Source organism: Xenopus laevis, chromosome 6S (assembly GCF_017654675.1).
Source record: "Xenopus laevis strain J_2021 chromosome 6S, Xenopus_laevis_v10.1, whole genome shotgun sequence".
NCBI lineage: Eukaryota > Metazoa > Chordata > Amphibia > Anura > Pipidae > Xenopus > Xenopus laevis.
The window spans coordinates 124,590,030-124,602,940 of NC_054382.1; the positions used below are offsets into that span (position 1 = coordinate 124,590,030).

The 12,911-nt window shown below is 41.1% G+C and overlaps 1 protein-coding gene across 1 annotated transcript in view; it reads right to left on the reverse strand.

The window, feature by feature from the left end:
• Positions 1-11,849: 11,849 nt before the first annotated feature.
• The window catches only part of sntb1.S (syntrophin, beta 1 (dystrophin-associated protein A1, 59kDa, basic component 1) S homeolog), a 74,938-nt gene continuing 73,876 nt past the window's right edge, over positions 11,850-12,911 (reverse strand). Inside the window, exon 7 of the mRNA XM_018223926.2 lies at positions 11,850-12,127. Within this exon, the coding sequence (XP_018079415.1) occupies positions 12,035-12,127 (93 nt within the window). The 3' untranslated portion in view covers positions 11,850-12,034. The remainder of the gene's footprint in view (positions 12,128-12,911) is intronic.

Sequence of the window (12,911 nt, forward strand, 5' to 3'; positions counted from 1 at the left end):
ATAAGCAAATAAGCTCCAAAAGTTACACCAGCACTGGTTGCCACAGGCAAAATTGTCATCATAATCGGGGCCAAGGTGGGGGGCCCCCCAGTCCGATGCTGCTCAGAGGTAGTAGAGGTTGGAAATCACAGGCTAAGGCAGAATAACTGCCAATTAGAGTGTTATTGTGCATCCGTTTCAAATACTTAGGGGCAGATTTACTAAGGGTAGAATTTCGAAGTACAAAAAACTTCGAAATTCGACCATCGAATTAAAAAACTTTGAATTCAAAGTTTTTACAACAAATTTGGCAATCCTGCGGTCGAATAAAAATCGTTCGATTGAATCGAATGATTTTTAGTGATCGATCGAAGGATTTCTATTCGATCAAAAAAAAACGTAGAAAAGTGCTGTGGAAAGTCCCCATAGGCTAACATTGCACTTCGGTAGCTTTAATTTGGCAAATTATGAAGTTTAAGTTTTTTTTAAAGAGACATTACTTCGATTATCGAATGGTCGAACAGTCGAACCATTTTTACTTTGAATTGTTCGAATCTAAGTCGAATATAGCCTATTCGATGGTTGAAGTACCCAAAAATTTACTTCAAAATTCGAACTTTTTGACATTCAAACCATTCACTCGAGTTTAGTAAATCTGCCCGTTAGGGTCAGGGCACATGCTCAGATGCGACACATCTCTTCTTCAGGACGACTAATCTCCCCAAACTGCCTCCCACCGGCTAGAATGTAAATCGCAGGAGGGATGGCACTCGGATCGCTTTGTTTTCCGAAGTTGCCTCATGAGGAAACTTCGGGCGAATTCGGAAATTCACATTTACATTCTAGCCGGCGGGAGGCAGTTCAGGGAGAATAGTCGACCCAAAGAAGAGGGGTAACTAATCTCCCCGAATCTGAGCATGTGTACTGACCCTAAGGGCCCATTCTCAAGGTTTCAATGAGTATCATCATTAACTAGCACTTGTACTCCATTGTTCTCACTGGAAGCTAAATGGGAGCTGCTCCATTGGTTTTGCACTTGATCTAGAATAAAGGGTTTCAGAACAGCATTCGGATGCCTAAGATGTCATATGTCATATTTCTATTGAGCTGAGGATCACAGAGTGGAAGGAATCCATGGAGCCATGCTGATTCCATTCACTAGACTATTGCTATAGATGAATGGCTGTGAGGATCCGCCAACAAGGAAAAGCTCCCAGTCTCCTAAATTCCTCTTTAATAAAAGTGTGCAAAACACTCTCTGTGGGAGGACAAGGCAGGGCCGGATAATATTAGAAAGGAATGTGTTCCCATTGACAGGCTCATTTTTAGCCTCTAGGAAATATTCTTCCCTTTATCCAGATTTGGCAAAGTCCCTGCTGAAATTGTTGTTATGGAAGCAGCTAACGCATAATCCCTGTTCCATGCAGCGGTACTGCACGAGCTCAGACGAAAATAATTCTAAAACTAAGATATCTAATCTAATATGGATTTAGAGCTGACCAAAGTAATGCAGAGTACAAGTATGGGATCCGTTATCCCAGAAAGCTCTGAATTCATCCAAACAAAGATATAATTAAAGGGGAAGTAAAGTCTAAATAAGAATAAGGCTATACTTGTGTGCTTGAGTCAGCTGGATTCCTTAATCAGAAAGCAGTATCAGGTGCACGTACCATTAGTGGTCCATCATCCACCATTAGTTCAGAGAAGCCTGCAGACCAGGCTGTTTGCCATAAAATGTACCAATAAAGGCATTTTAAATTGATAGGTGCTGTACGAAAAATTTCTTCTCTAAGAATAAGGCTAGAAATGCTGTATTTTGTATACTAAACATAGACATTAACTTACTGCACCACAATAATAAAACAAATGCTTTATGCTTTCAAAGTCGGCCACGGGGGGTCACCATCTTGTAACTTTGTTATACATCTTTGCAAGACTAAGACTGTGCACATGCTCAGTGTGGTCTGGGCTGCTTAGGGATCATCAAAACAGCACAAGTCAAATAATATCAAATAATATCTGCCAGAAGTCGATACAGCAAGACTGATTAATAATCAGAATATACAGACTGCACTGGGTCCTGTGTTGTCATGTAATCTAATTTTATAGTTTTTGTATTGTTTTTTTTTTTTATTTAAATTTTTATTGATTTACTACAATACAGTATTGAATGCAAATCATGGTTCATCAAGGAGATAACAGCATATGTAACGACATGAAACGTATCTAACCAGCATATCATGATATATAGTCTCCATGAATAGGCCATTCCCATAGAAGTGCTAAAGCGACTGTATCATTAAATAACAGGGGGGGGGAAGAAAAGGAAAAATGAGAATAAGGGGATAGGAAAATGGAAGGAGAAGGAAAAGGTGTCGAAAGTAGTGATAATGCGTTCATGTATGAATGTACATCAAAGTGAGGCAGCATGCCCTGCACAACCCATGTGCACTATCTTACAGTGCAGCAGCTGTCCCCGTTTTAAGCAATTCCAGGTACTGGGTCCAGGGGTGCCACTCCAGCTCCTCCTCATAACTCCTGTCCAAAAGTCTGGCTCTTATGGATTCCATCGCTCTGATCCAATTTACTTTGGTAATAAGGGCTTGTATTCCTGGGATTCGTGTCTGTTTCCAATTTGCTGCTAGTAAAGATCTTGCTGCCGTTAGAATATGTGTAGCCAGCTTGTGTGAACTTTTGGAATGTATAGCTTGGATTCTCATGCCTAAGAGAAACGTGTGTGGGGAGGCTTGTATAGAGAGGTGGAGGATCTCGGAGAGCAGTGTAGCTACCGTCCTCCAAAATTCCTGGGCTACTGCACATGTCCACCAAGTGTGTAAGAATGAACCCTGTTCCCCACAACCCCTGAAACAGTGAGCATGGTCGGGATTGCCACTAAGTTTACTGATGCGCATTGGGGTGTAATACCACCGAAATATAATCTTATATGCCCTTTCGTTAGAGACTGCGCAAATGGATGTCTTTTTGGCCGTGTCCCATATGCAGGACCAGGTTTTGTCAGAAATTTTGTCATGTATGGTTGATGAAAGTCCGTGTTGTCAGATGCTATATTGCAATATAGTCTGGAGATCAGGTGTGTCGGGTATGATCGGTTGTGACAGATGGTTTCAAAATATGTTAGCGTGTCGTTCATTTTAGTCTTCAGTACAGTGTCCACATAATGTCTGATTTGCAAATATCTGAAGAATTGCGTGTGTGGAATGTCATATGTCTCTTTGCATTGTTGAAACGAGAGCATTGTCCGGCCCACAAGAAAGGCGTTGAGGGTAAGCAGATTAGCCGTTATCCCGGGGGTGAAGTCAGTTGGGTTGCAACCTGGCGTAAAGTCTGTATTAAAAAAAATAGTTCTAAACCTGGAATTAGAAGTAGTCAAGCCCATTTTTATGCAGATTGCATCCCATAGGTCCAGCGCCGATTCTGGGGCTGCTGCCGCCTGAGGCAGCAGCCCAGATGCCGCCCCCCTCCTCTCCCGCTCCACGCTTAAAAATTAGCGTCGGAGCGGGTTTCAGGGGGCAGTATCGCTAGTGCATTGAGCACTGGAGTGCTCTTTGCACTAGCGGAGCCGAATTTCCAGGTTAAAACCCGGAAGTTCGGCTCTTAAAGTTACAAGAGGCGGCTTTTTGCCGCCCCTTGTAACTGGCCGCTCGCTGCCGCCTGAGGCAAGGGTTTCACCTTGCCTCATGGCAGAAGCGGCCCTGCATAGGTCTAAAGCCTGTTGTGATGTGGGTAAAATAGTCAATGAGTTAATTCTGGAAGCTTTTGGAATCCAGAATAAATGAGCTAACTGAAGAGGGCATAGAAAGTGATTTTCAATCTCTTTCCAGGGTTCTCTGGTTGGGGCGTGTATGTGTATCATGGCCTCCAATCTACTAGCTACATATTAGCGATGTATGTTAGGGACCCCCAATCCTCCCATAGACTTAGGCTTGGTCATGATCGCTGCCTTGATTCTAGGTTTCTTACCTCCCCAAATAAAATCTGATATTGCCTTTTGTAGGGGTTTTTGTATTGTTTAATACAAACTTTCTCCAACTCTGCAGAATCAGTGTCTGCAGCAAAATAATCCTCCAAATAGAATCCCAGTTTATCTGTTTAAATCTGGCTCCATGATCTTTGTCTCTGCAGCTGGAGTTGGAAACAGTAAAGGGGATGTAAAGGCAAAAATAATCTACAGGGAAACAAACAAAGCTGCTTGAGTTCTGCATGGCTGGGAAGTAAGGCGGGGGCTCCCCCTGCTGTTCATAAGTATGATTGTTTCCCTGCTCAGCAGTTAGGGACCATCTGACAATTCCTATCTACAGCAGTAAATGAAGGGAGAATTTCACTGCATACAATCAGGTTTCTTATAAAAACGGTACACATTTTTTAATTGAATTATATTGGAGATAGGTTTCTTTTTCATTAAAGAAAGTAAAAATGGGATTTTATTTTTTTCCTTTACATGCCCTTTAATCCTTATTGGAAGCAAAACAAGCCCATTGGGTTTATTTAATGTCTACATAATTTTCTAATAGACTTAAGGTATGAAGATCCAAATTACAGAAAGATCTATTGTCCGGAAAACCCCAGGTCCCGAGCATTCTGGATAACAGGTCCCTTACCTGTACAATGTACTGATTCAGGTTGGACATGTCTAGTTGTGTGTAAAAGTTCTTATATACTGTTAAAATATCATTTATGTGTCCTTAAACATTGGAGGCTTACATTACCCGCTCAAAATTCATTTGAATGTCATCTGGGTGAAAATAAATACATCAATCAAAGGAATAACCACACACCAGGGTGAAATGTTTCTGTATTTTATTTAAAGTCATTTTATTTAAGAAACTTCAATTCTATCCCAATAAAAACATTTTCTTTCAAGAGGAAAATGATCATAAAATAATTATTAGATTTATTTTTTTAAAAGAAATCTTTTAATTGAATCTGAACCCTGTGAACCTTCGGCGCTATAATATTCTGTATCACTAAACGAAACAGCTACGGGTCATGCCGAATGTTTTATGTTTGTGGCTTCTGTCATTTGTAATCACAATGGGCAGAATTCTTTTCCTTAAAGAAACAGTTCAGTGTGAAAATAAAAACTGTGTAAATAGATGTTTTTAATATAGTTAGTTAGCCAAAAATGTAATGTATAAAGGCTGGAGTGACTGGATGTCTAACATAATAGCCAGAACATTACTTCCTGCTTTTCAGCTCTATAACTCTGAGTTAGTCAGTGACTATAAGGGGGGCCACATGGGACATATCTGTTCAGTGAGTTTGCAATTGATCCTCAGTATTCAGCTCAGATTCAAAAGCAACAGATATGACCCACGTGGCCCCCACTCAAGTCTCAGATTGGTTACTGCCTGGTAACCAGTCAGTGTAAATGCTGAAAAGCAGGAAGTAGTGTTCTGGCTATTATGTTACACATCCAGTCACTCCAGCCTTTATACATTACATTTTTGCCTAACTAACTATATTAGATACATTTTTTATTTTCCCAGTTTTTATTTTTACACCAAACAGTTCCTTAAAGGAGATGGAAAGCTACCAAAGCAGTTTATTGCCAATAGATTAGCCACAATAGTTCAAGCTATAACACTATATTTATTCTGCAGAATGCTTTACTATACCTGAGTAAACAGCTCTAGAAGCTCTCTCTGTTTGTTTAGGGTAGCAGCTGCCATATTAGCTTGGTGTGACGTCCCTTCCTGGCTGAGTCTCTCCCTGCTCACTCATAGCTCTGGGCTCAGATTACAGCAGGGAGGGGGAGAGGGAGAGGGAGAGAGAAGCAAACTGAGCATGCTCAAGCCCTAGCCCTGGAGGTTAAGCTTTAAACAGGAAGTCTGATACAGAGCATGCTCAAGCCCTAGCCCTGGAGGTTAAGCTTTAAACAGGAAGTCTGATACAGAAGCCCATGAGTACACAATAGAAGGAAAGAAATGTGCTGTTTCTTTTGACTCATAGAGGCATTACATTACTGAGGGTTTACTGGTGTATTTATATAGACCTTTCTGATAAAGCTTACTTAGTTTTAGCCTTTCCTTTAAACCCTCCTCATCTGAAAATGAGGAGAAGAAAGATCACTGAGAGAAAGAATTAATAAAAAAATGAAAGAGGTAACAAACAGAAATAAAATGCCAGTAGTACAATGCGCAAAGAGCTCACAAGTATCAGATTCACTAAAGTACCAATAGTTTCCACAGCAGATACAGAAGCAAAGGTTAAGGGTCAGAAAACCAAGGGTAAAGGGGTTCAGCAGACCATTAATTTACTTAGGGACTGAACTAATTCTTCATTAAATGGGTTAAAAGTAAATGTAAACCCACAAAACAAATGAATGTCAGATTGCTCAGAGTGGCACCTGCGTTTATTTCTGTCGACAGCCACAGTCAGAAGAAAATTAAGTTAAAGGGGTGGGTCACCTTTCTGTTCATTTGGCCAATTCTAAGCAACTTTTCAATTGGTCTTCATTATTTTTTTTAATAGTTTTGAAAGATTTGCTTTCTACGTTTGACTCCCTTATGCGTAAAAACACCCATGGACTTCAATGCATTTTGAAAATTTCTCCACATTCGCAAATTTTTTCGCAGTTTCGATAATTTTTCAGTGAAGCGGAATGGGACAGATTCACTCATCACTAGCCACTGGCCTTGGGATTGAACCAATGAGACACATTAGAGCAGGACGCTCCACAAACCACAATGTTTTTTTTACAATAATAGTATTAGAATTAAAAAGACTGAAAAAACTGAGAATTACAAAATATTCAGACTGCCTCTTGCAAAAATAAATCATTTCTCTTTGTAATTACATATTTTAATGAAAATCAGTATCTTACACAACCTCTAGTATCTCGTTGGTTAATTAGGAGCTAGATGTTTGTATTGAGTCTGCAGGCTGAGGATGATCCATTTAAATGGCGGTGGTAGAGCTGCTCAAAATCCAGGCCGCAGACTGTATGTATTGGGCAAGTGGCCAGCTGTTGGATGTTAATAATGCTAAATTAGGAATATTTAAAGCGGAAGTAAAGTCTAAAATAGAATAAGGCTAGTAATGCTGTGTTTTGTAAACTAAACATAAACATGAACTTACTGCACCACAAGCCTAATCAAACAAATGAGTTATGCTTTCAAAGTTGGCTACAGGGGGTCACCATCTTGTAACTTTGTTAAACATCTTTGCAAGACCAAGACTGTGCACATGCTCAGTGTGGTCTGGGCTGCTTAGGGATTGTCATAAATTATCAAAAACGCACAAGTCAAATAATATCTGCCAGAAGCCGATACAACAAGACTGATTAATAATCAGAATATACAGACTGCACTGGGTCCTATGTTGTCATGTAATCTAATGTGGATTTTATAGTTTTTGTATTGTTTAATACAAACTTTCTCCAACTCTGCAGAACCAGTGGCTGCAGCAAAATAATCCTCCAAATAGAATCCCAGTTTATCTGTTTAAATCTGGCTCCATGATCTTGTCCCTGCAGCTGGAGTTGGAAACAATAAAGGGAATTTAAAGGCAAAAATAAAATCCAATACAAATCTCTGCACAGTCACCGACTGCTCTATAGGGAAACAAACAAAGCTGCTTGAGTTCTGCATGGCTGGGAAGTAAGGCGGGGGCTCCCCCTGCTGTTCATAAGTATGATTGTTTCCCTGCTCAGCAGTTAGGGACCGTCTGACAATTCCTACCCACAGCAGTAAATGAAGGGAGAATTTCACTGCATACAGACAGGTTTCTTCTAAAAACGGTACACGTTATTTAATTAAAGCATATTAGAGATAGGTTTCTTTTTTCATAAACACACTTAAAAATCTGCTGATTGGTCAAAATTTCAAAATGAGTGGATCTTATCCGTATTTGGCCACCTACACGCTGGGTCAAGCTGGGCTGATTGATTATTTGGCCACCAGGCCAATGATCTGGATCTGGTCTTATCGAGGGTCCATAAAGTCTTTTTAGGAAAGGACAACACCAATGCCCTGATACTCAGCCGATGCCTGATAATTCTCTCCCTTATTTTTGGCCAGATATTGGTTTAGACTGACCATCAGAAGAGCCACATTCATAGATCCATAAACATTATCAGCTTGTGTATGGCTACCTTAAGCCTATTCTAAAGGTGGCCATAGACACACAGATAATATCATACAAAACTCATTTTCTAAGATATTGACAGAAGACTTGGATATCGGTCGGCTCGTCGATTGGGCTGAACGTAAATTTTTTATCTGGCGCCTTTGAAGGGACCCAAACATCAGCCACTGTTAGTGCTGAATCGTCAGATACAGGGAGAATTCTATTGTTTCTCTCTGTATATTCTTGGAAACATCTTTTCCAGGAAAGATTGGAATTGTTACATCTATGGCCACCTTAGACCTTAAACGGTTTATGAATTGTATAACATTTTTGAAAAGCAAAAAGGTCACTGCAGTTTTTCCTGGAATCCCTACAACTGATCCATTTTAAAGAACCAGAGACGACATTTGTCTTTAGAGAATAGCTTTTAAGTCGTCAGGTCCTCACTGGGTCAGTAAGAAAGGCCTCTGAGTGGATCTCAGCCAGATTCTCCATAGCACCATGCTTTTCATAGCTGTAGTGGTTAATGCAACACAACTCCATATGAGCTCAATTAAAAGGAAACCCCATCAAGAAATGCTGTAAACATGAGCAGTGGAGGAGCAGCTGGGCCCCAACATGGGAAAACTCAAACTGTAGACAGGTTTGACCGATACCTTTGAACGTGGCGCTGTAAACTTAATTTCAGCCAAATTCTTGTACGTACAGTAAATCCACCACCGTTTCAAATTCAATGGAAAACACGAATGTGAAGAGCAAGGAATGGCCTGTAGGCAGGTTAACTGCTAAAAGTGGTTTATTATTAGCACAACATGTTTCCAGCCAATCGGCTCTTTGTCAAGTGTATAAAGTATTGTGCAGGTGAGAATTTGAAGTGAAAAGCAGGAAATGACATCACGTTAACCCACACCTTCTGTGTCCCCCTCGATTAGAAATAGGTACCAGGTGTTGGAATTAGTCCATATATTGGAATAAGTCTGCATAGTTCAATATAGAGTCCACATAGTGATGGTGTTAGTAATAGATGTGAATAAATCCAAATTTTCTGCTGCAATAGAACAAGGAAATCACATCTAGAGTTGGGCAAACGTTCATGGTACTGCCATTAGGTGTGGGTTAATTTCATGTCATTTCCTGCTTTTCAGGAGGAAAGGAAAGTCTTCTTCCACTTGGGGGTCCTAAATGTTAGACACCCCCAAGTGATTGCGTATACTTACCTAAAAACCCGGGCCGGTGCTCCTATCAGCAGAAAACTGCACCGGCCCGTGATTCTTCCAGCGAGCTCCACATAGCGATCCTCTTTCGGCTTCTTCTTTGTTCCTGCGGCTGCACATGTGCATTAGAGTGAAAAGCTGAACTTTAACTAAAAAGTTGGTTTTTTCATTCTACTGCGCATGCGTCTGCTCCGGGGAATTTGAAGAAAGAAGTCGGAAGAGGATCGCTCCGTGGTGCTCAATGGAATAACCCCGGGCCGGTGCAGTTTTCTGCTGATAGGAGCACGGGTTTCAGGTAAGGAAATACAATCACTTGTGGTGCCTAACATTTGGCAAGTGGAAAAAGACTTTCCTTCTCCTTTAAATGCTCACCTGCACAATACTTTATACACTTGACAAAGAGCCGATTGGCTGGAAACACGTTGTGCTAATAATAAACCACTTTGAGCAGTTAACCAGCCTACAGGCCATTCCTTGCTCTTCATATTAGTGTTTCCCAACATGGGAAGTGCGGTTTATGACAGGTGGCAAACTAGTGGCTTTTCAGCTGTTGTTGAACTCCTGCAAACTAGGCTTGTGTTTTAATTTCATGGCCCATGTATTAGGCCAATGGCACATGGGATGAGTTCAAGCAGTTAAGTTGGGACGGGCGAATTTTACCCATTTTGGTTGCCAAAAATTCGCTGCTGACGAAATATCAGCGATGGCCATTAAAGTCTATGGGCGTCCAAAAAATTTTGGTCGCACAACGCCATTCAAGGTTATGGCTGTCATTTCCGCGGCGAAACAAGGCGAAAAAAATCGCCCATCCCTACAGTTAAGCATTTAACTTTCCTGCTGTGGCCATAACACCCAATGAGGGCTATTTAGTAAAAATTGAGGGCACGAGAGAACCCAAAAGTGACGTGAGCAGTTGCCCTTCATACAGTTACAAGGACAGACATCTCTGTAAAACAGAAGGGATACAGGTATGGGATCCGTTATCATGAAACCCATTATCCAGAAAGCTCCGAATTACAGAAAGGCCGTCTCCCATAGACTCCATTTATCCAAATAATCCAAATTTTAAAAATGATTTCCTTTTTCACTGTAATAATAAAACAGTAGCTTGTACTTGATCCCAACTAAGTTATTGAAAGCAAACCCAGCCTATTGGGTTTATTTAATGTTTACAAATTATGGTAAGACTTGTTATCCGCAACAACCCAGGTTCCGAGCATTCTGGATATGGGTTCCTTACCTGTATAACTAAATGTTGCCATTCACTAGCCCTGATATATACAAACCTGTAGTTGTAGCTCAATACAGGAAGCAGCACTGGCTCTTGGAGGATGCTGGGATTTATAGTTTAGCAGCAACTATATTATTAAAATATTCCCAAGATTTCGTGAGAGCCAAGGATTATTGGATAGGCGACAACAAGTAACAACATAATTGAAACATAAAATAAAATAACAGGGGAAAGGTCCAGTGTTGATCAATGTGCTGCTGATTAGTGAAGTGTCTGGTTGTACAGATACAGGGACAGTTCCACAGGGTCTCTCTGCTAATGGAAGACAATTACAGAGTATGGAGATATTAAAAACAAACTAGAGCTTAACTTCCTATTGCACCTAAATATTTACTGAAAACTTCTCATTGTTTCCCCAAAAAAACAAGTGAGGAAAGAAGGGAGTGCTATCAGGGGTCCTCTACCAGTAAGTACCATGGGGAGTCACAGCAGTCTGGATTAGTGGGCCCCAAAGAGACAGCTATTTCTTGGAGTGGGTGGGATTTGGGCAGATCAGAGGTGGGGTTGGGTGTACAAAGTATGACTTGGGTTGGATAAGGACCTGACCGGGTTTTTATTAACTAGAATCACTTTTAGTTGGTTGGCAAGTCCCATCCCACCCCAGGAGACCCATCACGATGTGAGCAAATGATCATTTGAGATGATACAACCTATTTATCTTGTGTTCATTTGGGTGAATGTAACAAAATATTAATGCACTGTATGGGAACTTTGCCAGAGAATGTGACCCTTCTGCAATGGGATTCAAATCTCCTTCTAAGGCCGGGGTCCCCAACCTTTTTTACCCGTGAGCCACATTCAAACATAGAAATAAGTTGGAGAGCAACAAAAACCTGCAAGAATGCCAAATAAAGGATATGATTGGGTAATGGTAGACCCTATGAGGAATTGCAGCCTACAGAAGACTCTGATTGGCAGTACACTTGGTTTTTATACACCCAAAACTTGCCTCCAAGCCTGGAATTAAAAAAAATAAGCCCTTGCTTTGAGGCCACTGGGAGCAACATCCAAGAGGTTGAAGAGCATCATGTTACTCACGAGCCACTGGTTGGGGATCACTGCTCTAAGCTCTAAGTTCCTATTTGTCCGGAACTGCACTTTGAACTAAGTCAACTTAGTGCGTAAACTAAATCCATTTTGCCAGGCCAAATGGATATAAAGGAGTTAACCGACTCAGCACAGTATTTGGCAGTTGATTTATGACGGTAGAGACAGAATATTATAAAATATGCACATCTTGTGCTTCTCTATATAAAATGCTTCAGAACAACACACAATGCATTGCCCTTGTTTTATTTTATTTTTTGCATCTGGTATTTCTCTCCTCTGAGTATCCTGATTGGCTGAAACTGAAGCCCCCCGCACCAAACTCCCATCCAACGCTTTGCAGCTTGCAGATCCTATCTATGAGTTACTGTATCTTTATAGAAGTCTGATAGATCCATGCGCCCGCTCTTTATTCTCATGCCACCAAGCCAAGCCTTGTGATTTTAGCCGACAGGAACGAGTGGATGATGAAGACTATCGGCTTTGGGCAACAATGGAGATCCAGTTGCTGCAAAGAAAAAAGGAGATTATTCAGATATATGCTTCTCTGCAAGAAATACCATGTCAAAATACCAGGACAAATCCCTTCAATAGCCAGCCACGTATTAACCACAGTTGAAGAAAATGATGGTACCAAGATAGTCTTTTATAAGTATTTTGTTCCCTTAAAGAGAATTCAACCCTTAACTAAAAAAAAACCTGTAAGATATGTGTGTCAAAAGTGCACAATATCATGTGTGTCAAAAGTGCACAATATCATGTGTATAAGAAACTCCAGGGAAATGTGTAGTGCTTCAGTTAGTAAAGCTGTTTAAGTGGTGAACCAGCTTAGTAAAAGATGGATTTTGGGTCCCTGGAGTGGATGGAAGAGAGCAGGTCGGGCTTCCATCCCTTGCTCCAAGTAAGGGTTTTGCAGCAGCCAAGCTAAAGGCAGTTAGGGGTAATTAACTACAGGTATGTGGTAGTTGAAAGGAGGTGTAGAGCAACACCTCAGGACTTCTTCCCTCTAGAGACCACCTGGAGTGGAGGAGGGTGAGGGGCCACGGAAGGAATGCTTGTGAGCACCTGGGAACAAGTGTGTGATTCCCCTGGTTTGGAGAGAGCTCCAAAGGACTGGAGAGGACAAGAGAAACCCTCCCAGGAGACAAGTGTGTCTCAAGTGTGCCCAGAGAGGATTCTGGGATTTCTGGTCCGCTGAAAGCCAGTGAGGGCTAATCTCAGCCATAAGTAAAGTGAACATCAGTGAGGGTGATAGAAGCAGGACTGTTTATGTGAAGCTTATGTGATTTCCC